The sequence below is a fragment of the Parus major genome, chromosome 1, assembly GCF_001522545.3.
Source record: "Parus major isolate Abel chromosome 1, Parus_major1.1, whole genome shotgun sequence".
Lineage (NCBI taxonomy): Eukaryota > Metazoa > Chordata > Aves > Passeriformes > Paridae > Parus > Parus major.
Genome location: NC_031768.1, coordinates 13,864,217 through 13,890,079, shown reverse-complemented (window position 1 = coordinate 13,890,079; position 25,863 = coordinate 13,864,217). Strand labels below are relative to the sequence as shown.

Sequence of the window (25,863 nt, the reverse complement as noted above, 5' to 3'; positions counted from 1 at the left end):
TGTATAGTTTGGAGTTAAGGTTTGACATTCCTTTTATAACAAAACAATATAATGAGATAACATCTAATAATTTACCTCTCTCCTCCCTCCATTCCTTTCTTTCGGTGGTCAAAAGATGAATTTAAACCAGACATCTAAAAGCTTATTTTACAGAAAAGGTTTCTAACAGGGTTAGGTGACTATCTTCACGTGCAGTTCTCACCTGCCTCTCTGGATGGAGCTCACGCTGCTTCCAAAGGAGCTCTGAGTCCGAGAGAAGCGCTCGGCTCTGCTGTGATGCTGTTTTCTCTCCTGTCCTTACTCCTCTGCTCTACTCAAGCCCTTCTTTATTGTACCATATTTGACTACCATTTCAAGTTTGCTTCAAGTATGTCTTCTCAACCCTCCGAAATTTCAGTGGAATGCTCTGATAAACAAACAAACAAACCAGCACCCCAAACAGGTTTCTGTTCTTGCCCTTTTAGTCTCTTTTGTAAGGGTCATTGCATTTTGCCCTCATTTGCAGAACAGAGAAATGATTTAATTGGGTGCCGCTCCAAGGGTGTGCCCGGCAAGAGTCTTCAAATGCATGTTCTGTGAGTTACCCATGGCCATGTCACAACCTCTGAGCAGGACAGCAGGGGAGGGAGGAGAGAGGGGAGACCCTTTTGTTTCCCTTACCGTGAAGGTGCAGAATGCAGCCAGCTGTGATGGCTAAATGGTATTGACAGCTGTGTTTTGGCGTGGTGGGCCACAGGGGAAAGGGGGAACCCACAACTGAAACTCCATTGACTTAACTTGTGTGGTGAGGGCTCACTTCTTTAAAATGGTAATTTATTGCTTCTGCTTTTCAAAGGATAATTCAATGGAAGATCATCACCGACATGTTAAATTATTCCCATTCCTGGGCAGGAAATATTATTTTATGATTTATTATTTTTCCTTCCTAAAATGCCCTTTGTTCTTGGATTTAACTGGAGGCTTGAAAAAAGATGTTTTTCTTAAATTCTGCAATTCTCTTGTAAAATATCTTGTTAGGCTGTTGCACAGGAATAACTTCCTATTTGGAAGTTAGGTTTGGTTTTTTTTTTTGCTTTGTAGTTCTATTTTTAAAGCATGGATGATAAGCCAAAAAAGAGCTTGTTTTTCCTCTAGTAAGATTTTTCTGTAACATTATTAACCTCCTTAAGTCATGGAGCACAAATCCCAAGGTCACTGTGCAATCATTTGGCTCCTGAACTTGCCTGCTGCTTTGCTTTATTTCTAAGGAAGTTGTATATGCAACATTTGTTTTCTCCACATCTATGAGCCTGAAGACTGAGTCAAGAGGAGCACAGGAAAATATCAGGACCATACCTAGCTACAGGTGGCTCTCTCAGGCAGTGTTAGGTACCTTTGTTTAGCCTACAGGGCATGTTCTGCTGCTTCAGAGAACTACAGAAACCCTCCCTGGACAACACAGTGTAATTTGGGCCAGTAGCCCTTAGGAAATCAGGAGCTATCTGTAGAAGCCCTGATTTTACAAAGTATAGGTACTTTAAAGGAGGTAGGTGTCCGTGGGTTATCCCACTGAAGCCATTCATTTCCCAGCCAGAGCTTGCTGGCCCTATCCAGCCCTGCAGTCAATTATTTGAGCTGTAACCCCCTTTCTCAGTTCTCTGTGGCGTCTTTCTCTTCACATTTGGGTGATTTCACTATGACCATATACAGCTCAGAGCAGAGTCCAGTGTCTGCTTCGGACAGTGGCCAAATGGTAGCAGATGTTTAGAGATGAATATAAGGACAGGGCAAGCATAAAGAGACACATTCCCACTGTCCTTTCCTGGCCTCTGACAAACTGCAGCTCACTTGCTTCCTGAGCCAGAAGTGGTGTCTTTGGATTTATTCATATTTTCCTGCTGTGGGTTTGTCTAATGACTTTTTGAACTCACAACAATTTTCATCATCCATAACTTCCCAAAGCTATGAGTCTCACTGTGCTCTGTGGTTAAAAAGCATGTCTTTTTGCTTGTCTGAAAAATGTCACCTTCTCCTATGTTGTGACAGTGCAGAAACCAGAGAATCATCATTGCCTGTTCTCTTTTTGTGCTCACTCTCACTTCTGTAAAGTCACAGCAATACATACTGTGAGGATGGAGCCTCCTGCTTTTCTTTACATAGTCTGCCCAAGGCATGCAGTAGATACAGTTCTGAAAAATAACATTTCATTGAGATCTGAAGCAAAAATGCCTCAGATGATGCCCAGGCAAAAAGGCCAGGCACCACACTTTCAGGAGACGAAATTAATCTTGCTTAGTGCCAAGCTAGTTTTGCACAAAGATGACAAATCATCCAGTCTTGAAAGTGGTTACTGGGTGCTCTGCAAAAATTAAAAATGCCTTTTGAGTCTTGTGGGGTCTGGGGACCCCACTATGAAAACTAGTGCAAAAATATGACAGAGGAAAGAACCCTGAGACTCAGTGCCTCTGATTTCAATGGCTATTTCTAGAATGAAAGCCAGAACAAAACTGATAGAACAACACTTGGTAAAAAGAGAGGGATGGAGTTTCAAAACTAAAGCTTGCAAGACACCTTTTACACATTCCTTTAAGATGATTTTGTATCTTTGCTTCAAGGATGTCAGAGAACTTCACAAAGTGTAAGACTGCTTCAGAGCACTCATAGAAGCTGCAAGACATACTTCAGAAGAGCTAAGAAAAGCAGGAGGAATTTCCAAAGACTCTAATTGCAGTTAGACACTTCACTCCTGTTCAAAAGTCACAGGGGTAACTGCTGACTTCCTAATTTACTGGTTTTACTGGAAAGTTTGATTCAGATATTATTGAAACAACCTTCCCATTTCTAAATTGGAAAATGTACTTTTGTTGAGTGCCAATTAAACCTTAGCCACACTTCTCCTTTGTGGAAGTGAGCATTCTGAAATTAGGGTAATATCTGCCTAGATGCAAAAAATTTGAGGGCCTGGTTGTACTGTAGTAGTTGCATTGCAAGGAGCAATGAACAGATCTCTTCAGAAGGTTGAAATGTGTTGAAGCTTGGAAAAAACAGTCACATTTTAACTCTTTTCCAACATGTCTGCAATTCTCTTGTACATTAAATATATCACTAGGTGTTTATCTTTCTGGTTTAACTAATATTTCACAGAAAGACAGAATGGCTCAGGTTGGAAGGGACCACAATGGGGTCATCTGGTCCAATCTCCCTCCTCAAGGAGGGTCATCCCAGAGCACATGGGGCTGGATTGTGCCCAGATGGTTCTTGAACATGTGCAGTGAGGGAGATTCCATGCCCTCTCTGAGCAATCTGTGTCAGTGTTTGGTCACTTCCACTGTATGGAAGTTCTTCCTCATGTTCAGGTGGAACTTTCTGTGCATCAGTTTCTGCCTCTCATTCTGCTGCTCAGCACCATCGAGTGGAGCCTCCAAAGGGCTCCATCCCCTGACACTCCCTGCCGATACTTATAGGCATGGATGAGGTTCATTCTCAGTCATCCCTTTTTGAGGCTGAGCAGCCCAATCCTTCTTCTACCATGTGCATGGACATATGAAAATATGGGGACAACTCAATAGGAAGCTGGAAGGAAAGTAGTTGCTGCTCAGAAATGATGTAAGGGATTTGAAAAGTTTGCACTTCTCGCCTAGTTTGGAATTTGGTCAGGATTTTCAGGCTGCCACTCCTGCACCATTCCTGAGACAGCTGTTTGGAAAATGCCAATTCTTAGATTAACATTTTTTTCACCTGGGAAAAACAGAGAATGGTATTTTCCTTCTAGTGTAGAAGAGTTCCATGTTTTTCTCAGAATAAAAATAGGTCTTTCTATGAGATTAACATCCCCTTCACTTTCTCATTTGTTTTACATCAAATATTTATTTCTCATCACAAACTTTAATTTTTGAACTCTAAGAATAATCTATCACATCCTGAATTTAATTTAACCTTCACCGGAAGACTGGTCTTTCCTGATCAGTAACCACAGGAGATGTTCTTCTCCATTGGCCAGAGTTGAAACTAATAGCCATGGCATGTTTGCTTATCTCTTATCTCTGGGGTTAGATTGCTGCTGTCAGCTTCTCCCTTGTTATCTGGCTGCTGCTACTGCTCACTCAGTTGTGCAGGGATGTCAGTTCCATTAATAACCTGAGCACCGTGCAAACAGATAGTGGAAAACAGGTGAAGGAAGAGGAAATTGTATTTAACCCTGATCTCACAGCTGTCATTTTTTAGACTCTGCCATGACTACACAAGGCCAGAATGGGTGTGTGACATCAAAACATTTGTGACAAATCTCATGCTTGAAATAGGAGGGAGACAGATGGACAGACACCTGCAGATGCTCAGAAACTAGGGTGAATCTGAAGGTTTCATGGCAGAAGCCCAACATGAAAGCATTCTTATGCTAAATGACGGAGTAATTCTTCCAAAGAGCAAGAGGTCCTCCACTACCCCTGGAAGTCTTGGACAGTTTCAGCTTTAACTTTCACTATCTTAGTTATTTTAACAAATAAACCTGTCTCCTGTAGAGGTGCAGTAACAAAGACAGTGTCATCCCCCTGCTCAGCAGTAGCAGATATGGAGGTGCAGGAGAGCCATTCTCTGTGTGGAGGAATCTACAAGGGCATGCTCAGGTGTCTGCTTGGCATTTCCTTGCTCTTTGCAATAAAAGTGCATTTCCTGCCTGTGGTGATCTCCATGTCCTGTAAATGCCCACTGAGAGAGGAGCTGTGGGCTGGGACCCCACTATGGAGCCTCAGTCCTGGCACTGAGCTGTCCACAACCAGGAGGATGAACCAGCAGCACCTCAACTTGCTTAGGTATTGTACCAGTCTCTGGAGTCTGAAGCAAAGTTGTGAGATTTTAAATGGTTTCAGGTACTGGTATTGCTGGAGTTTACTTGTAAAGGAGGTTTACCACATGGAGCTCATCAGACTCAGGAATTTGTTCCTTTAGTGACCTTTTAAGAGACCAGGATGCTGTGACTAAGAGTAAAGGCTTCCTTGGCTGCCCTCATTTGGGAGGGAGCTGTGAAGTGCCTTGTGCTCAGTTTTCTGCATATGGGATGAGCTTCATCAATGTGAAAATACCTAGATATAATTTGTTTAAAAATAAAAATATGTAAAGGTTTGGAATAGAGAGGAATTTGATCTTGAGCAGGGAATAGAGTATTTTTTGAATATATTTTTTCTATATTCTGCAGCCTATGTTTTTGATTATGTACTCATCTGCTTTCCCCCCATATATCACAAGGCATGGGCAACTGATAGTGACACGCTTACTGGTACAGTGTTGGTCAGAGTCTCTGTTCAAGCAAAAGGAATTCCTCCTCAGAGATAAAACATGCAAGTCATGAGTAATAGTTGTGTTTAAATTCTCATTCACTATTTCAGTCTGAGTAGTATTAAAGGAGTCTCTGCTGTGTCTGGTTTCAGTTGCATCAAGACTGCAGCTGAAGTTCACTTGGGAAATGAGAAATGAAAAGGGATTTTTTCACATGCTATTCTTTATTTTAAAAAAGTGCTCAGCAACCTTTGCTTAACCTTGAAAATGTTAAATGAATATAAACTGATGCAAGCAGAGGCTAAGGTCAGAAGTTGTCTCTTTCTGGAGCAGGTTATTCAGAGTTTTGCATAAAACTGGAAGAGGAACGCTGTGGTAAATCATTTCCCATACAGTTATGATGGGGAGAGAGCTTCCTCACCCTCTCCTGATCTCTGAGCCTGCCCCTCTTGCAGTGTCTAGTGCTAGAGATCTCAGCACACAGCAGTTTTTTTGTCTCTCTGGGGACTTTTATTTTACTAGCACAGTGGGTTTTCTTAAGCCTGCTGCTTGCCCAGAGCTAAAACAAAACATCAGAAAAGATTTTTGGATCCAGGTGGGTGTGTTTTCAGCAAGAGGTGGCATGAACATAGGAGTGTGGATCAACTCATGAGGTGTTCTGGGGGTGAGCAGTGAAATGGGTCCAGGAAGGAGCTTCTATGGAAAACTCAACACAATAATTTCTGCAGCTCACCAATGTGACAAAGACCAGCCAAAGGTGGCTATTTAATTTTGTTGGGGTTTTTTTGCTACTGCAAATCCTCAGGATCCTGGTGCAAAATTTTGTCAATAAAGATATCTAAGGTAATTTCAAAACACAAAGAGAATTTTGAGTTGGAAGTATTTGTTTGGTTTTCAGACATAACTGTATTGGGAGTCATGTATTGTTGCCTGAAAATAAAGGCAGGAGAATGGTTTTTACAGTGCTAAGTAAAAGTTCAAACCTAGCTTGGCATGAGTCCTATCAAAGGCAGCTTAGCAGCACACACCATGGGGCATGTGTCTATATCAGCATGATCCTAATGATAGTCTGTGTCTTCAGACCACAATACATTCGTTTCTGGCTTGTTTGAAGTGCAGCTGTAGGAGCTCCCAATTTTCCACACACTCAGGTGCAGTCATGCCCCAAGTGATCCACAGGGGTGCAGAGGGGAATCCAGTGCTGGAGTTGTCACTGTTGGTGTGGTGCCATAGCTGAGCCATTTTGCATATCTGGGCATCATCCTTTCTTCTGGCCCATGGGCATCATTCCAGCTACACAGAAAATACAAAGACCCTTAATACTCACCTGGGTGCTTTGGACAGAAATAGTCAGCAGTTAAACATATCCTGTGCCAGGAACTTGTTTGTGCTGGTCTGTGGTATAAGTCCACTTATATCTTCAAAGATGAAAGTTTTCTGTGTGCCACAAAGGAAGGTATTGCAGATCTGACATTCTGTTCATGAAAGACAGAATATCTGCCTCTCACATGTAATATTCTGTGTATAAGATAATGGAATCATGCTAATTGTCATAGAGAGGTTGCAAATGGAAAATAGAATTAAAATAAAATGGACAAATATTTTTTTTTCTTAACAAAATTAAAGCAAATGTAACAAAAATAAAGCAAAATGAGTTCCTGGTGGAAGAAGAAAACATGAATAAGTCTATTAATTGTAGTGCTGCACTGAACTGAGAAGTTGTGCTTATGAAAATATCACAGTCAATTAGTATGTTTATATAAGTAAGACAGAAATAAAGATGCTAATTTCACACTTGCTCTGATTTAGTCCAGTTCTATTGCTAAAATAAAATAATAATTTCATGTGGGATTAGTTCAAACTGAAAAATTAATTCCAGTGAAACTTCCATCACTGTGCTTGAACCAATGACTGAATCGTATTCCAGAGAGCCAGAAGAGATTTAGGACAGGAAAGAGTGGTACTGAAGTTCATTGTTGCTTTTTCTGATTCTTTCATTCATGGTAGTCCTACTAAACTTTTGGATGCTTTAATCTTTACAGTGAGTAATAATATTGTCTTGCTGAATAGTAGATATTGAACATACAATCCCAATGAACAATTTGCTTAGGAATTGCTGTGCCCCTTTTCTTCTCTGTTTCCTAGGATTATAAGGTATGGTATGGTATTTTTAAATGTACTAAGTAGTATTTACTTGTCAGTAAGTTTTCTCTGAGTCAGGCTTAGGTTTCAAAAGATCATTCAGAGGAGGTGGTAACTAGTGTGCCACATAATCCTCCACTTTTCCACATCATGCATCCCTAGCACTTGTAAAAGTTCTAGAACCTCTCCATGTAGTGACTGAGTGATTCAGCTCAGTGATCTGGCAGAAAATTAGCTGGGGAAAAACTTGGTTAAATTTCTGCTGTCTTATTGATGTGTTAAGTGGTCCCACAGAAAGATGTGTTGAGGAGCTGAGGCAGCCTTTGGAGGCTGGGGGTGCAGGCAGCATGAGAAGATGGACAGAGCTGAGAGGAGCAGGGAAGAAGAACAAGGGCTAGGACATTTTTTTCATTTTGCAACACAAAGTTGTTAAATGGACTCAGCTACTTTTGAAATCATAATGTGTATTTAACTGAAAGCAATTTTATGTATACATGGGTGCCATTATTCACATAAGTCACTTAATTATTTTTTTTTTTCCTTTAGCCTTGGCCTCAAGCTATTACAAAGACAGAATGATAGCTGTATTTTATGTCTTTACTATTTTAGCAATTATTTTAGAGCATTCAAAACAATTATTGTAATGCAGAAGGGATGGTTATGGTGCAGTGTGGTGGTATGTGAATTATCATTAAATGAAACACCAGATCTTGAAAAGTCTATACAGCTTCTATTATTGTGACATGCAACAAAAAGAGGACAGTTAAGCCAAGTTTTAAAAATAAATAATGATAATCTGTCGTCTTGAGTTTGGATTAGACAGTTGACTGCAGATCAAGTACTGTTAAATATTGTCATTTCAGGCCAAGTGTTCATGTTTGACTTGCCACTTCACTTTCCATTGTAGTTGACGATGTGAAAATCCCTGATATTTCATTTTCCCACAAAGGGAATTCTGTGCATCATTAGGGTGAGCTCAATCCATCTCTCACTCAAGTCAGTAGTGACTTCCTACTGACGTCTGTAGGACTGGGCTTTAGCTCTGTGATGGAACTTTCCTGTGTTTTGCCAAAATCCATCACTCTATTTTCCTAGTTTTCCATATGTAAACCCTAGATAGATGCAGTGATATTTATGCTGCAGTTTTACCAGATGGCTCTTAAATCATCTGTTCTCAATGAAAAATGAAAAGACCGGGCACATATATAAAGGCTGAATTAATCTTTGTAATTAAATGGAACATTACTTTGCCATGAATGATTTTAGCTTTCACTATGTATTTCATGGTAATTTTTCAGTGAGCTGTAATTGTATTAATTTTTTACATATTTAGAAGCTTAAAAATGATCTTCACAAAGTTATTGAGTCGAGTTAATATACAGAATCTCTGTCAGACTCATAAAACTTTGTCATGAGATATATGTTTTGTTTTGTTTTCTCTTTAAAATAAGTAAAATATGTCAGTACTTAGTGTTGTATAAAATATCCAAGTCATACTCTGAGAGGCAAAAAGGCTCTCAGAATGCTCACACGCTTGGTTGTCAAGTGAGAATTTGAATAGGCTGGAAACTGGGCTGCTTTGGAGCACTGAAACACTTGTGCATTCCCACGTTGGCAGGTTGTTAAGCAGAGTGAAAGCTCATTTATTATTTTATCTGTGTAGTAAACTGACTTGAAATGCTCTCACTGTGACAGAGACACTGGTGGCAAAATCCTGGCTGTGTTGAAGTCAGGGGGGAAACTTCCATGCACAAGGAGTGGTGGAGGTAGTCCCACTCTGGCTCCTGTGCCTCAGAGCCTGCTCTCTCTGGCTGCTGGGATAGAACAGTCATGACTTACCCTGAAGCACCCTGTGAGAGCCTCTTGCCTGTGCTAGTGGGAGAGGAGCCCTGCAGCGATGAGTTTCCTTAATTTACCCAACAGCCCAACGCAGGCTGAGTGCTTAATGATGCCTGGGGGAAGTACTCCATCGCCTCTTTTCTTCCTGTACACATGGCTGTTTAATATGCAAATTAGAGAAAGGAGTTAAATGAGCCTTTAAACTATAAAAAGTTGTGCATGGTGGATTTATGGTGGATTCATGTGCAACTGCCACATGGCTGGTTCCTGTACATTTGTCACATTTCATTTGACTCCCTGTGCTTGCCTCCTGGAAGGCTGGCCTCTTATATATACTTTTAATCCTATCAAAGGGAAATTAATGACATCATTATCAAAGAGTAAGCAAGCTGTAGAAGAGTTTTCCACTTCCTTGTGCTGTATAAATAAGGAGTCTCCCAACTGCTGTTAAATATTACACAAGTGAACAGAAATAAAGGCACAGAAACAAGACTTCCAACATGCAAATTTAGAAACCTGCTCTCAACATGATACTTTCTATCTTGTCAGTTGTGTAAATAAATTGGGCCGAGTGCTGGGCTAAGATGAAAAGGTTTGCATCTGATGCAAAGCTTCTAGGAGGAATCCCAGTCAGAGGGATTCCCAAGGGCTTCAGAAGGCTTTCTGTGTTCTCTCATGAGTTTACTTTGGCTATGGGTAGCAGTTTCCCTAACCAGGAGCCAAGCATACTTCACTGTCAGCATGAGTTTTGTCTGTCTTATTCGCTCAGATCTCTAAAGCACACATATTGTGGTAATGTCTTTTAAGTAACAAATGCAATAATATAATATTTCTCCCTTATCTATCTATCTGCCTCACAAAATACAGACAGCTTTAGATATTGACAAAGCCTCGAAGTACTAAAAGCAGCATTACATTTTGAGTTTGCTTTCAAACATCTCAAGACATGCTCTGTTATTTACTAGGGTTTTATATAGCCTTTATAAGAAAAATCTCCATAATGTCTGACTATTTTATTCTCATGCTTAGAAATCTCAATCTCATGACATCAAATGTGAAAGTCACAAAGCAAGTGATGAACTCATGCAGAACATTTGAGATTCACTAGATTTAACTAGCTGACTTAGCAGAAATTAAAACTGATGGGTTTTGCTCTTTCTTTTTCCAAAGCTAGTTTTAACTAGCACTGAAACATGGGAAATGGTAAAGGAAGTTTTCTGATTCCTTGCAAGGTTTGATCAGTTGGACCTGACAACACCACCAGGAAAAATTTAGACACTCTTGATTACATACAAACTTTCAGATAAATGGTGCTCACTTCCTGGCTTTTTATTCTCCCTCCCCACCACAGCATTTACAATATCATGAAAGACTGCTGAACCTTCTGGCAAAGTGAGGAAACATTCTGTTGAGAGTTAATTTGTCTCATTTAATATTTTCCATTCAGCATTTTGCTTCCATTGCTTTTTTATTACTAGGGCAATTTGCATGACAATGGGATCTTTCTTGCTTAAGAAATCGTCTGCTCCTGCTGCTAATTTTCTACCTGAAGTTGTTATCTTCTGTTTGTGACATCTTAGTTATCTCAACCACAATTAATTGTGATGTTACAAATGGAGGATTATGACTTTGGGTTGGAAGTGAGATTGAGATATTGAAGGAGTTTGAAGAAAAGAGGCTTTTCTTCTTGAAAAATAAAAGAGGAGACAGAATGACTTTGGTTAAATGGAGACAATCCTCCATCACTCCTCCTCTTAAATCTGTGGAACAGCTGGTTTTAGGTCTTGCTGTATAGGAGGCCCAGCTGTATTGAGATACTGTGAAGTGGGAGAAGGAGAAAGGGTATGTGGAGGAAGGGGAATCTTCCCTTGAGCAGTCAGTCTCTGCAGCAAGAAGGAAATAAAAGTTGTTGGACCCTAGAGAGGTCCAGGCTCTGCTCACAGAGAGCAGAATGCAGGATTGGTATGATTGTACTTGCTTTGAAGGCAAATTATTTATTGCTTTTCATATCTTGCAAAATTTGAGTTTTGACATCGGGGTTTGATGAACATGGAGGAACATTTTTTAAGGGGTTGAGGGAATTCCAAAGACTTATGGAGAAATTACATTCAGCATCCTGAAAACAAAAAAATAAAAGTTTTGTGCTATCCATAGCTGTAATTTATCCTATGGACTTGTCATATTTCATGTCTTGCTATGTCATCTTATCTTTTTGTATACTTCTGCTTTTCTTCTGGAAACCTGTTTCCACAGAGATTCTGGGTGTCTTGAGTGGCCTTCTGGTGTTTTTGTGAGGACATTACCAAGGCTGTTTATACACTCACACCATGATTTGCAAAGTGGAAATACTCATCTACAGCTGCTTCACACTGGACCATTTATGCAGATTGTGCATAAACACTGGGACCAAGGCATGAGTGAAAGAGAATTAATGAAAAGTGCAGTGTCTTATTTTAACACCTCTACTGACATTAGGGAAAGGGCAAAGACTGCAAAGTAACGGAGGGAAACTGGAGAACTAACCACAGATCAATCCAGTGGTTTTCAGAAAGTAGTGTCCTTCAGAAAAGGATCCATCCTCAGGTGCAGATAGAAGTGGCTCTCAGTGGAAACACCAGTGTGCACTTGCTGGGACTAAGGTTGATTCACATCTGTGCATCAAATCTATTTCAGCAGTTGGATGTGTACCAGCTACTGTGCCATAGCGAAGCAGGCCATTTCCTGTTGTCCTTTGGAAAACATCATACAAACAGGCATTTGACCATCTGATTAGCACAAAACCCTGTAGGGAAAATCAGCTGTTAAGATTTTGCACTCAGACACGTGGCTGTAAGTACGCAAAAGCTCTGCGGGCAGCGATAGACCCACTGTGATAATCTGACAATGGAATCTGGACCCTCTGTGTTGTGATGCCAAGCTCATTTGTGGCACCAAGTTTACCTTGTAGGCAAGTTGTTTTGAAGTTAAATTAGGATGGCTCCAGGGAAGCATAATAATACAAAGTAGAAGCTGAGCAAGAAAGAGAAAAAGCTGTAGGCTGGGAAGTGGTTTTATCTGTCAAAACTTTTTTTTTTCTCTTTTTCTTTTTCAAAGGCAAAAGCAGTTATGGCGAAAGTTGGTTACCCTCAGTTTATAATGAATGACACATATATTAATGAAGACATCAAAACAGTAAGTGTCAGGCTTGCAGCTGTATTCATTTATTGCAGCCATTCTTTGCTGTGTTTTGCTGCTATCTAAAGTCAAAGCTAGTCTAAAGTCAAAGCTAGTCTTTTGTTTGGCATGCACCTGGACTCATTGTAATTTTTATTTTATTTTTGAAGCATGCTAGCTCTAAATTGTGTCTAAATAGTCAGTGCTGTTGTATCTAAGTGAGATCATGAGGCCTGCTGGGAGTAAAATCTGCCTGGGTGCAAAGAACCTTCCTGCTATTAAGCATTTTAAAGGTTAAGCACACACTGTAATAATTTTGCACTTGGTTATAAAAATGGAACAAACCAAAAGCATTTCTTCTTAAATAATGATTTTCAAAGAGACTAATGCATTTTACCTCATAATATCATAATTTAGGATGCCCTATACGGGTTCTCCAAGTCTCTCCAGGCTATGAATTTAATTTACAATTGATGCTTATAATCATGCCAAGAGGACCTAACCAGTGGATAGCCCTATTGTGCTGCCTGCTTGACAAGGGTACTGTGAGGCCTCTCCTTCATTCTCCAGTACCTGTCCAGCCTAACTAAGGCAGGAAGGCAAATGATTACTCATAATAATATATTTTACTATTTTCCAACTGTGGCATGCATTTGATGAACTGTATTACTGAAAGTCACAGGCAAACTAGAAACAGAAGTTCAATCCTGAACCAGTAAAATGAAAGAATGATCATCATCTTTGTAAGAGCACATGAACAAACACTAAATAGAGGCATCATTTATTGAAACAACCAACTCCACCAGCCTAGTCCTTGTCCATGGGAACTGGAGGGTGAGATGGTGCAGTGAAAACAGAATAATGAGACAGAACATGTGACCAACTCTATCACTCAGCTATGATTTGCTCAGATAAGTAGCAATGTCTGGCAAAAAATACTTCTTTACTCATGCTTGAAAAACCATACTTTACATCTGAAAAGCAACTTCCTCACAAACTCTAGAATTGTTTTAAACTGATGACATGGATTTATAACCTATTAACATCCCTTTTCCTTTCCTGTTTATTTTTGTGTGTGTGAATGCTATTAGATTTGGAAACTTATGGAAGAATGGAGCCCTATGGCTGTAAATATTTAATGTGGCAGAACTCTTAGAAGGCACAGAATATGAAGTATTTGTTATAAAATGTAAAGTAAACTGAAAAAGAGGACTTCATTACATTGTTGGAAGTGGTTTTAAAATGCACTTTCAAAAAGACAAGTAAGCCTACTTCCTCCTGGAAAGAGGCTCTCTTAATAATAGCCATAGAAATGTGCAGTCTGCAATCCATTGTTCAGTGCTTATGATTCCTTCAGCAGCACTCTGCACAGTGAAGAGCTTTCCCACTGTTCCAGACCCTTGTGCAGATCTGTTCAGACACTATTTTTTTAGCTAAGCTCATAAAATATTTATTCTTCCTACCAAGTGTGAAAATTTTACTCGCTTTGATAATCGCTAAAAAATTAGGTGATTATCTCATATAAAATAAAAATTCTGCTTGTTTTATGTCAGCTTTTGTTTCTTTGGACATGCTTTAAAAATATCTGTGCTTTCTTGATACAGCTGAAGTTTACAGAAAGTGATTATTTTGGCAATGTATTGCAAACTCGCAAATACGCAGCACAATCTGATTTCTACTGGCTTAGAAAAGAAGTTCCAAAAACAGAGTGAGTAGACAAAAGGAAAATTTACATAATCTTCTAACAATATTTTAACTTATTTAATTTGTATATTAAATACTGTTATATATTAAGTTTTAATAGAATTATGTTAACAGCAATATGTTATGCCACAAAAGGCCTATGGGCAAACTCCCATTATTCAGAAACTCCTGTGGATTTTTTTTTTTTATGGTAAGTTCAAAGTATCCCTGTTCATATGCAGAGTAGTCACATGCTTAAAGCTTAAAATTAATTTAATGAATAAAACAGTAATTTAATCACAATTAAAAATGGATTATGTCTCTTGGTCACAGTTCGAGTTTGAAATGGTACAGCAGGGATTTATGAAATAAATTTTGTAGGAATGAAATCATAGTAAGAGATAATTTTACTATTAGTAATACAAATCAGCATTGTTAGTTGCCTGCTGTTGATAGCAATGATACAGAATAAAACATAATTTAACCTATGTATGTTATTTTTATTTATTTGTAAACATGAGAGTGCAGATTGTGTCACAAACTGTCATAAAATACATGAGAGAATCATTCTCTTTTCTTACTGGTGGGTAAACAAATCCTTAAAATGCAAATTAAAACCTAAGCAGAACTTAATTAGTCTAATCATACTACTTCAAAATGACTCCTTCTACACACAGGCTTTGAAACCAGTGCCAGTGCTTAGCTCCTGTGGTGGTATCTCCTTAGGACTCCAGAAATCCTACTCAGACTGAACCATACCTTGTTCTGGGGGTGGGTCTGTGCTGTCCATGAGGCAGGGGGACAAAGGAAGTTTGTTCATGGCTAGGGTGTTTTAATTTGGCTTTGTGTGTTCAAGGCATTATTTATAGTTTAGATTTAATTGTGCATTTTACCTTCTCATCACAGCTTTCTCTGACATTGCACTGGTCAACCACAGGGGATGATTTTAGGAATTTTCCTGGATGTCAGGACTAGACCATGATGGTGTATTCTCTTCAGAATAACAGTTCCAAGAGAGCAGTGAAACAATACCGGCCTCTCTATAACAATGGTCAGCCTTGGGACAGCACTGATACAGAACCTACAGATTCTTTGCACAATGGGAAAGCTCCCCTGTAAGGAAATCAATTGGTAGACAGCCCCTGACTCAAGGACTGTAGTCTGAGAGCTGTCACATGAGTATGCTTAAAAAATGAAAGTGTTATCCAATTGCCCACTACAAGATTGAACACCTTCTCATGCCTGTCTTTACCACCTTATTTCCCGGACTACGTAATAGCCAGCCCCCATCACCCTCGCAGCTCTTTTCTTGTCAACCCTCAGAGCGCAGTCAGGCCTGGGGGTGCCAGTTTGATTTCTGGTCCTTTCCCTTTGTTAGCACAGATATTTGCTCTGCCTTCTGCAGGGCTGGAGGTAATCTCCACCTGAGCCCCGACAGGGAGGGATAATTAGGGCTCCTGCTGGAACATTATTCTGTCTCTGCAACTGTTCAGTGATAGAAAAGGGCTCTGAAAGTGGTGTCGCTCTGCCTGCTGAGGGACACCAAGGCACAGAGTCATTGCTATCTCCTGTAATGTTTTTTTTTAAAAATTATTAAAACAAATCAATAACTCCCATTTACCGGTCTGAGGCATGTCAAACCCAGCCTCAAAAATATCAGCCACTTTTTAGCCACTTTCCACTTCTAAATTATTATACTCCACTGCTTTCTGATGTTTTTACCTCTCTTTTTTTTCTCTCATTTTTCTGTTTTTGTTTATTAAACTTTTACATTTCATAGAACTCCACAGAATTTTTGATGAAGCTTGGTGCTATGTTAATAGCTAATTACCCTTGGGTTTTTGTTTCTATTTGCTTAATTTCTTCTTTTCCCAAGTTTAGTAGCTTTTAGCATAACATTTATATTTCGAGATAGATATTATAAGATCATCAAAGTTGTGGACTGAAAAAGATAAATAAGAGAATGAGTGTTTAAGGAAATAAAATGTAAAGTAATATTATACCCAAAAGGTAAAGCACTATTCTTTTAGCAGACCATATATCTCAATAATATTATTTCAATCTGGAATCCCTTTCCTCACCTAAATGTGAAATTAAAATGATTGTTCAGTCAAAGCACCAGGGAAACACCATCAAGGGATGGACAGAGGAGATGGGAGATACAAGACAAAGCAGTTGGATAAAATAAGGGGAAGTGTGGATAACAAAGTGGGAAAGAATTGGTTTGGAAATTCAACGGTTTTTAATCTAAAAAAAAGGAAAAAAACCTAAAGCAGGAGTAATTATCAAAAACCTGTATTCTCTCTTCTGTCCCCTCCATCACTGGCATTTATCTGCCTGACAGGAGAAGGAGGAGGCATTGCTCAGGGCACAGGTAGTGGGACAGGCGCTAGGAAGCTGTGACAGGGCAAGGGGTGCTGGAGTTGCCTGTCCTGCCAGTCCTGGGCCAGGCTCCCCTGAGGACACCACAGCTCTGGGAGGTATTACTTGTGCTCAACACCTGATTTGGATGCCAGCTGCCATCCTCACAGCTGGCTGGGGAGATGACTGTCACCTTCACAGCTGGCTCTATCAAACAAGAAAAAAAAGTGCTTAGGTATCAGCAGAGAGAAAAATGAAAAGGATTTGTGCAGGAGCTGTGAAAGATAGTGAACAAACCAGATCAGGTTAGGTAGAGAAGCTCAGTGGAGAGTCTGGAAGGGGCAGTGTGGGAGGATGGGCACCAGATGTGAAGACAAACATAGCCCAGGTGAAATACAGCTGGAGCAGAGGAAAATGAAAGGCAATACAGGGAGAGGGGATGGTGATGTGGAAAGGAAAAATTAAGAAGAGTCAGGGTTTTAATTGCATTTTCCTATCCATCTATGGAGTCATGCATTCATACATACAAATATACATGTGTGTGTATACAAACATACATACAAACATACAAACATATGCACCTTTTTATCAGTGATGGCATCTGTCCTTCTTAACACTGATATCCTACTTGCAAATAACAAAGCATCAGAGGACTTCTTGGGCACACCATTATTAGTCATCTTTCTCCTTTGAAGTCAGCATATAATCTAAGATTTATAGTTCTGGCCAAATCTTTCTCCATTTTTCACTAGACTTTCAGTGCTGGGGACGTAGACATCTGGTATCCTGATAAGAGGATACAAAGGAAATAGGCTATGAGAGGATTCTGGGGTCTCCTCCAGGACCTACCCTGTTTTTCTTGACCACTCACTACTGTGTGTAAGCCCTGGCTCTTGGTTTGCACAAGGGAGGGCAGCTCTGAGAGATTCTGGGTTGAATACCACTAAGAATAGTGAAAAAGCTCCTTCTGCAAATCAGGAAAAGCAGCCATCAAAAACACTGGGCAGGCTGTTGTCTGTTGGAGAGATGCTGCTGGAAATCACGTGGCTGGGACCTGCCCTGGAGAGGAGGGGCTGGAAAGGAGCCTCCTGGAGCCTTTTCCTGGTCTTTGAACCTCATTTTTAGCAGTAATGTGGCACTGAAGGCTGGGCCCAGCCTCACCATCCTAGCTGCTTGCCCATTCCTAAGGGAGACAGATGGCAGCCTGGCCTAGGATAATAGTCTGTTTCTACATGGGTAAATATATAAAAGAGATTAACAATGAGAAGAGGAAATTTGATTTTGAAAGTCACCTTGAAGGTTGCCTCCTGTTTAGAAGTTTTTCTTTATAGCATGTTCTTTGGTAGACATTTTGCAGCTTCCAGAAACTTTGTGCAGCTTTTCACTTCTAACCAGCTTAATTCTTTGTACATTGACAAGTTCATTTTCTTTGTTTATAAGATTATTTATTTTTTATTTCTTAGAATGTTGAACAGCAAATCAAAAAATTTCTTCCAACTCAAAAAACTGAAGACCAATTTGCAAATTCAGTCTGCACTTTACAGAGAATTAAATAAATTAGCTTTTTCCTGTGTTGTAAATGTTCCCAGCCAACCCTGTTCATGAATGGCAATGTAGCACACTATACTCTTAACACAGGAAGAAAATATCACACAGAAAATTGCAGCCTCAAGAACAGACTAAGAGAGTTTCTGCCCCACTATCTCAGTATATGTTCCACATTTTATTTCTACAAGGGAAATCTCAGCCTTACAGGTGTCAGCTCTGCAGAACTAGGTTTTGACTGCTGCAGTAGTAGATAGGTAATGCTATCTCCTAAGGGCATCATTCAAAGCTGTCCCTTTCTCACAAACTTATAACAAATGAAAACAGTGTAAACAGTACTAAAATTTTTATTTATTTACTTTGTAATTGATAGGAGCTTGGAATGTGTCATGCCTTTATTTTTTTCTATCCTTCTGTTAGTAGATAAAGCAGACAGAAACTGTAACCAGACCTAGAGCAAATGCTTAGGGAATCTGACTTCAAACAGGAATGGAAGTCAATGAAAGTAAATTTGCTTCTCCTTGAAATTTAACAGCAACAGCTATTTATTACACACTTCATGTTGTAATTTGGTGTGTTATTAGTTAAGGACTGTCCCTGAAGGTTCAGTCATTTCAAGGAGCTCACTGATAGAGCATGTCAGTTGAGAAGTAAAGGTGTTCTGCTAGTTTGGATGGAAGCAGTCCTGGTTATTTCTACTCTTTTGTGGAAAATACTTCCTTAATCTTTTTGAGAGGGCTCAAAATGGTACAACAAAATGCTGGAATGGAAATATGCTTGCCAAATGTCAAATATTAAATACTCTGCTTGTTACTAGATAACTCCCATTCTTCCTGACTCCTCAGTATGGCTGCGAAGTGTCTTCTTCCTAACTGATTAAAAGCATACTGAATTTCATACAGGGTCATTCTTGAGGCCTCATTATAAAAGAACAATTTGGAAATAACTGAGTTTAGTTTTACAGTGAGAAAATCAAGGCTGCTCTGTCTTTGGCTCATGCTAAGCTCAGCAAACAGGATGGGTTCTGCTACTGTGGTGGTAGATGATGAGAAAAGCAGCAGTCTCAGGACAGGGATGCTGTGATAGGTCTTAGCCTGCAAGCTACAAGTCTGTGAGTTGATAGGTATGAAAGTATAGCCAGAGGATGGTGTGATATCCTCCCTCAGTGAATGTGGAGGACCAAATTACACCAGCATTCACTGCTGCTCTTGGGCAGGCTGAGGTGTTCCTGTGGGAACAAGTACCTGCATCACCAGCTCCTCACCCAGTAGAGACAAGTGCAAACTCGTGCTGATAGAAAGCTGTCCCTAGTCAGTGAAGAGCTCTTTGCTGCTGCTTGTGGTGGTTCCTCTCTGCAGCTAGCTGTGGTAAACCCCCCCAGAGGATGGAGAGAAGAACCACAGCACATTAATCTGTTTTGAAGTATCTGTTGCACATCTCAGGCCCTTGATCCTCTGGAAAAGAAGGCTAAGAGGAATTTTCAAAAAGGGAGAATTTTCTGTCGCTGAAGCCCTTTTCATGCTTAAAAATTGCTTTTTGAGAACAGAAAGACCATTGTAAGCAAAGCAAACCAGGAGGGTGAGGAGCAAGTCATAGCATGTGTGTCTTTGCTCAAACTTACAGTAAAATATAAATTGATGTTTGGACTGTTTCAGATGTGTCCTTTTCAGATGGGTTTTCTCCTTGTTGAAAAAGGGGCAGTCCTCCAGATTTAGAGATAAGCCTGGAGCACAGGTCCCAAGGCATAAATGGCAGGCTTGCATCCGTCAAAACAGTTTAGCTGATTGCTGCTGTAAACAAACATAAAATTGAAATGTAGTTAATTAAGCTCCTAATTTTTTTCATTATCCTCTCACCATATACATTCTTTCTTCAATTTTCCATTATCTCACTACATTACCTCTAACATTTAATCTCCTTATTATGAAGAAAGCAGAAAACAGACCAGAAACCAACCTCCCCCTGCTCCTCCCCTTCACAGTCTCCTAATAAACAAAACAGGGAGAGTTATCTCTGACAATTAGAGCCTGTAATGTGATGAATGGTTAAAATATGTACATGACATCATTCTTTTAGCCTTCATTGATTAGTTTTTCTAGTTGATGCATTGCAAAATAAGCTGCTCAGCTTGGAGAATAAAACAACCAGTTAAATTTATTGATAAAAAACAAAATGCTGCCATTTTAAAACTCCCCTTTGTTACACGGTTTAAGAAAGGACATTAGTTGTCAGAAAAACAATCAAGATCTGCAGATAACTCTTTTATTAATGGGGCTATTTTAAAGCATAAATTGTGTATACATTGTCACTGATATCACATATTTTCCATATTCTGAGAGATCTTCCTTTGTCTTACTCATTGTTTTGCAGCTCCTTTCTCTTGTCCTTAAAATAAATTTTCCAAAGCAATCACACTCCATTCACATGGCTTTTATGAAACTTTTGAGTAATATTTTGCTAATGACATCAGGATGTTCCTGTTTGGACATTTATTAGAGTTGATTCTAAGTTTTTATGAACTAACCACTAATTATCATAATCTTTATTTCTTTTACCTCTCTTCTCCCTTATAAAATCATAATGTGAAATCTTGGGCTCACTGGACTCGGGGTTTCTTCTGAGGGGATTTGGATCTTGCTGAAGTCAGTCAAGATTTTCCATTCAGATGGTTGAAGCCACTGTCAATATAGATGACCTTAGGCTAAGGAGATTCATGTGCTATTCATGGAATTATAGAATATCTTGAGTTAGAAAGGTCTCACAAGGATCATCAAACTCCAACTCCTATTCAAATCTAGGGTTTCTTCCACTGTATATGAGAAATCAAACTATGAGGAGAAATGACTGGCAAGAGGTCTGTTTCTTTAGGATGGTCACTGAACATGAAGCTGTTTATTTTGAATTTACATTCCCAGAAATTACCTGTTTATGTTGCTGGCATAATCCTAATTTTCAAGTAGTTGTTGTACTTGTTTCAGAATGCCCTCCTCTAATTTCAACAGGGAGATCCACCACACGTATTTGAAAGACACCCAAGAGAGTTTTTGCAGCTGCTGTCAGTATTGCAGCCTCTGCTGGGTGAATTTTGTTTCATCAGCATGGCTGGCCTCACAAGCACAGTGGTCACATAAAAATTAAACACATCACATGATAGGAACCCTAAGAATCTCTCCTGTTGGGCATTCATTGACTGTATGAAGTTGATGTCATTAAACAATAGATTTCAATGTTCTGGAAAGTAGCATGTACTGAAGTGGATAAAAACTTTAATGTGTTTTAAGTCCTTAGTGTTTTTACTTCCTTCTACTGAGTTCAATTTTTATCTTTGCTCCTTTGATTCATAGAGGTAAATGTCAATGTACTGACAGATAATTTCTTTTGTTCTTACTACAGGTGGTTTACAAGCCCAACTACTGTAAATGCTTTTTATAGTGCATCTACCAACCAGATCAGTGAGTATCTACCTTCCAAGCCTCCTTACAAACTGCCTGTTTGAGAATGAATGCATCAAGCTTCAGATAACAGCTATACCTATTGTTTTGATTATAACTGAAAATTAGAAGTTCAAAGCTGGTAATTCAGCTGTGAGACAAGTGAGAGGATCATTCTGGAAAACCCAGAGCTCCCACAGATTGGAACTACTGTTGCTCCATGAGTTACCCTGAGTCAGAGGAGTTGCAGTGATCATGTGTGTGTGTGTTTGTACTCTGTCCATTGTCAATGATAGCTTAAATCACTTTTACTAAGCTTAATGTTTCTATCTTCTGTTTTCTGTAGCAAAAACATCTGTACACATATCTCCATAAATACACAGTGATAGCAGTTCTGTCCTCTAGTATTGACAGATATGTTACAATAAATGTGACTAGAAAAGACTGTGATATAGAGCAGAAAACATAAGAAGGTGTATCCAGTGGATTTGTTCAATACCTTCAAGGACAAGGAGTGATATCTGTAGTTAACTGAAAATTCTTACCTGTTTGTGCAGTGCTAGCTGTCTTATTCTAATTTTTGTTACTGGTGGTTTTTAGATAGCATATATTCTAGTGTGGAAACAAATAAGGTAAAAGAGCTGAGTTTTTCAAAGATGTGTTATGACTTTGGATGTTCATACCTGTTTGCTTTAATGGGGCTTTGAACTGAAATTTTCTAACAGGCTTCAAAATTCTATGCCAAGTTTTCTGTGTTCAACAGTTTTACCTTTACCCTGGCAATTTCTCTTTGCTCTTATTAGCTCTTCATGTTAAATCAGCCTTCTTTTTTTATGCTGTTGGGGTCTAGAAGGTGGCTGCCACCACTTCTGTGGTCTCAGTCCCCAGAGACATGACCTCAAAAACTGTTATGATTCCCCCTTTTTCTCCTGAATCTCTTTTGGTCGCAGAGAGAAAGGCACAAAGTTAATGTATCACACTGAAGAAAGTATAACAGAGGACTGGAAATATGAGTCTGCTGCTATTTGCTTCTACCAATTTCTGTGTAAACCATTTTACCTTCTAACCACTCACTTAAATTTTTCATGTTTAAGTGATCGCATTTGTAAAGCATGTATTAAAATTAGGCAGTTCCTTTGATTAAAATTAGTGCTAGATTTAGATAGCTCTCCCTTTATTAGAGGGCTGCCATCATTGGGCAGTGATGTTTTTGTTGATCATCTGAGGGAGCGCTTGGCTGAGGTGGTCACAACTCTGAGGTACCTGAGAAGCATTACAGCTGCTCTTCCTCCAGCCACCACTGCTGCTAGAAAGGTTTGTGTGAGTGAAGAGGAAGCCTGCTCAGAGAAAAATGAGAGCCATCACTCTTATACCTTCTTGATTATCAGGTTCTTTATAATTTGAGCAGTGCTCAGCTGACCCAGCTTCTCTGCCATGGCACATTAGAGAAAACTGTGATGAGAGGCTGGAGACACTGAAAATTTCACTCGCTGTGTCTAAAAGTCAGGAGGCAGAGCATTGTCAAATGTAACCCATCAGTCATGAGTGCAGAGGTAATTGTATTTTCTATCCTAACTGCTGACCTTCTTGTTCTGCTGGCAAGTGACCTGGAAGTTTGGACAGTGCCACTCAGTCCTTTTAGGACTGTTTCAAAGAGGAAAAGTGGCTCTTTCTTAACAAAACCCTCTCGTACTTGAGAGAGTGGTACAAATGTAATCATGCCCTATAAATCGTGTGCAACATGAGGGGAGATTCAGAGAAAGGCACAGTACTGTCTTCCACTGCTGGCTGGTATGGTTTTATGGGGCAAGAGGCCTTGTGGGAGGATGTGAGAGGAACATTCTCTGGTAGAAGTAGCTGGTAAATATTTGACACATCACTACTGACTTCCCATTGATCCTGGTGGGGAAGAACTCCTACCTTACTGCTCTGTAGCTGTGCTTTCAGTAGTAATCTGTACAAAGTTCTGGGGGCTGCTCACATGGCATAAGAGCTGTGGCATTTTAAAAGGCCGAGTTAAATAACAGAAAAAAAGTTATAGAAACCAGAGTCATTTGAGAATAAGAATTAAGTTTGAACTCGAGCAAGGTAAATGCAAAATTGTGATACAGCAAGCCCAGGAATATTTTCATGACCAAATTTCTAGGAGCATAAGAACTAATTATAAACCTTTTTGTCAACTCCACTGAGAGAGGAGAGTCTCTAAGACATAAGAAATAAGATAATTCTTTGTGTTGGAAGAGTTGGGAAGTTCTAATCCTAGAGCTTTTTCTTGTGAGAGGTTAGTCCCAGAAATTGTTTTAAATTTAGTGTCAGAAGGGACTGTAGAGGAAATTCATAAAATGAACTGTGACAAATATAAGGACCAGATAATATTCCCCTGGGTATTTCAAAGGAACTTGGACAAACAATTTCCAAACAACCAGCTTTGATGTATAGCCTATGACTTATAGTGGCCTCAGCACAAAAAGAATAGGTGTGGCAAGTGTCAAATCCTGTTTTTCAAAAGACAGTTCAGAGGGATCTTCAAAACGAGTAATTTTATCCTTTAAATGAGGGAATGTGGTTGTGACCACATGTTGGAATAGAGAGAGTGAATAACCATATGCTATAACAGTGAAGAGTGAACCTGAGAATGTAGGATTTTTTTGCTTTTCCTTTTAGAGAAAAAAAATCATGCTTTCTTAATCTAAAACGTTGGAGGGATGTATTGCAAGTATCTGTGCTACTCACTGCATTAGAAGATGAGCTTAAGGGAGGGTGTTCTGTTCTGTACAAAAGAACAGGTATATAAATCCAGTCCAGGAGGACAATTTCCTCTGCTGCTGGCTGTTGGAAGGTAGGAATATGTGCTAGCAAAAGAATTTCCTCACAGGAAATTGACTGACACTCTTTCCCTTCACCTGTACTACTGATCACTCCTGTAAATGAGTGAATGGACCAGATACCCTCTTCATCTGCTTGAGTGTCCTTGCTCTTCAGTGGGAAAACTGGACTTTAGTGTCTTCAAGACCCATCTATTTTTGCTCTTTATAAGTGACTTTATTGAGAAGAATTTGAGAAATAAGAATTTAAAATGCATAATAGAATTTGATTATGGAAAGTAGTTTCTACATGAACTGGAAAATCCCCGGTTCCAAAATTTGATTCTAAAAATTAGGACCGTTAGTTTGGAAATGGAAATGTACTGTGTGATGGTATCAACAAAACCACAGTAACTCTAAAGTTGATTAGTCACTGGAGGCTTCTTGAAAAAGTTTAGAGTAAAAGAAACATCAGTGCCTTGACCCATGGATTCTGAAAAGGAGGTCAGGTACCTGCACAAGGGAATGTGGATGTCATGATGAGTTCTGAGCTTTAGACAGCTGTTTTACTTTCTATGCTCTGAGCACAGGGAGGTCTCTGACACTCCCAATGGAAGGATCACAAATTCTTCTCTCTGTACTCTGTATCACTCACATAAATATTGGAATATCCATGCAAGTCCTTGTGATCTTCATATAGGCAAGCTGTTAGTGTTTTTAACTTGACTACTAAGTTACTTGGAAGAAAAGATCTCATTTCACTAAAAAAGAAAATTAATAGAGAACAGAAACTAGATGATTTTAAAAATTATTAGATTTGGAAGACTATAGCAAAGCTTGCATATGCAGTAGATGTACCAAATTTTGCTGTCTTTTAGTGTAAACACTTTTTTGTTTGCTGTTGCTTTGTTCCATTTTCATTACTAAACTATTGATAGTTTGAATAACCAATGATTCTGTTAATATCTCCAAAGGAGAAATAAGTAGTTGCATAAAGGTAAGATATGCCACAAAGAGCAGAATGAAAAAAATACGTTATGTATATTTTAACTTAATGTTATACAAGTTTACTCCTGATGTATGTGAGTTCTATTTATTTATTTTCTTTTTTTCCATAATTCAAAGTGTCTTAGATGAACTGATATGCATGTTTATAATGGTTGTCAATAATTTTTTAATCCTAGTTTGGATAATTTTTCAATTTTTTGTGCATTTGCTCGTCGATTTCCCCTTTAATTATAGGTACTTAACAAGGAAAACAGGTATATGTCATTGCCTTTAGAGTCTCAAAATGTATATAAGTACACTTCATCTCATCTAAGCAGCATGAATACTATCTTTTTAATTATCATAATTGGAACACCAAAAACACATTCCTAAAGGATTAGTTTATTTTAATGCACTCTAGAGCAGTCAACAAATATGTGCTGAAAATAGACACAAGTGATGATCAAAGTGTGCTAGCATGCTTCTGTTCAAGAAAAGGTTTTATTTCATTACAGCACTAAAATATTGGCCTTTGAATATGTTAAGGATAAAAGGGAACTGTTCATCAGACATTTGGTGTGTTTAGGGTTTTTTTCAAAGTGTGAATATGTATGCCTCTAGAATATATAAAAATAGTCACCTTTGTGGGCTGTTAACAGTAATGA

The 25,863-nt window shown here is 39.1% G+C and overlaps 1 protein-coding gene and 1 long non-coding RNA gene across 5 annotated transcripts in view; one reads left to right on the top strand and one right to left on the bottom strand.

Annotated features, from left to right (window-relative positions):
- Positions 1–25,863, top strand: part of PHEX (phosphate regulating endopeptidase homolog X-linked) — a 103,824-nt gene that overhangs the window by 50,699 nt on the left and 27,262 nt on the right. Inside the window, exons 13-15 of the mRNA XM_015621659.3 lie at positions 12,328–12,405; positions 13,992–14,095; positions 21,370–21,428. Of these exons, the coding sequence (XP_015477145.1) occupies positions 12,328–12,405; positions 13,992–14,095; positions 21,370–21,428 (241 nt within the window). The remainder of the gene's footprint in view (positions 1–12,327; positions 12,406–13,991; positions 14,096–21,369; positions 21,429–25,863) is intronic.
- The window catches only part of LOC107201832, a 339,704-nt gene continuing 324,069 nt past the window's right edge, over positions 10,229–25,863 (bottom strand). For 3 of the 4 annotated variants that reach the window (XR_004496131.1, XR_004496132.1, XR_004496133.1), the window contains one exon: positions 14,297–19,766. This is a non-coding gene — a long non-coding RNA (uncharacterized LOC107201832). Of the gene's footprint in view, positions 12,017–14,296; positions 19,767–25,863 lie in introns of those variants that run through there. The other variant, XR_001520413.2, reaches the window with a different exon arrangement.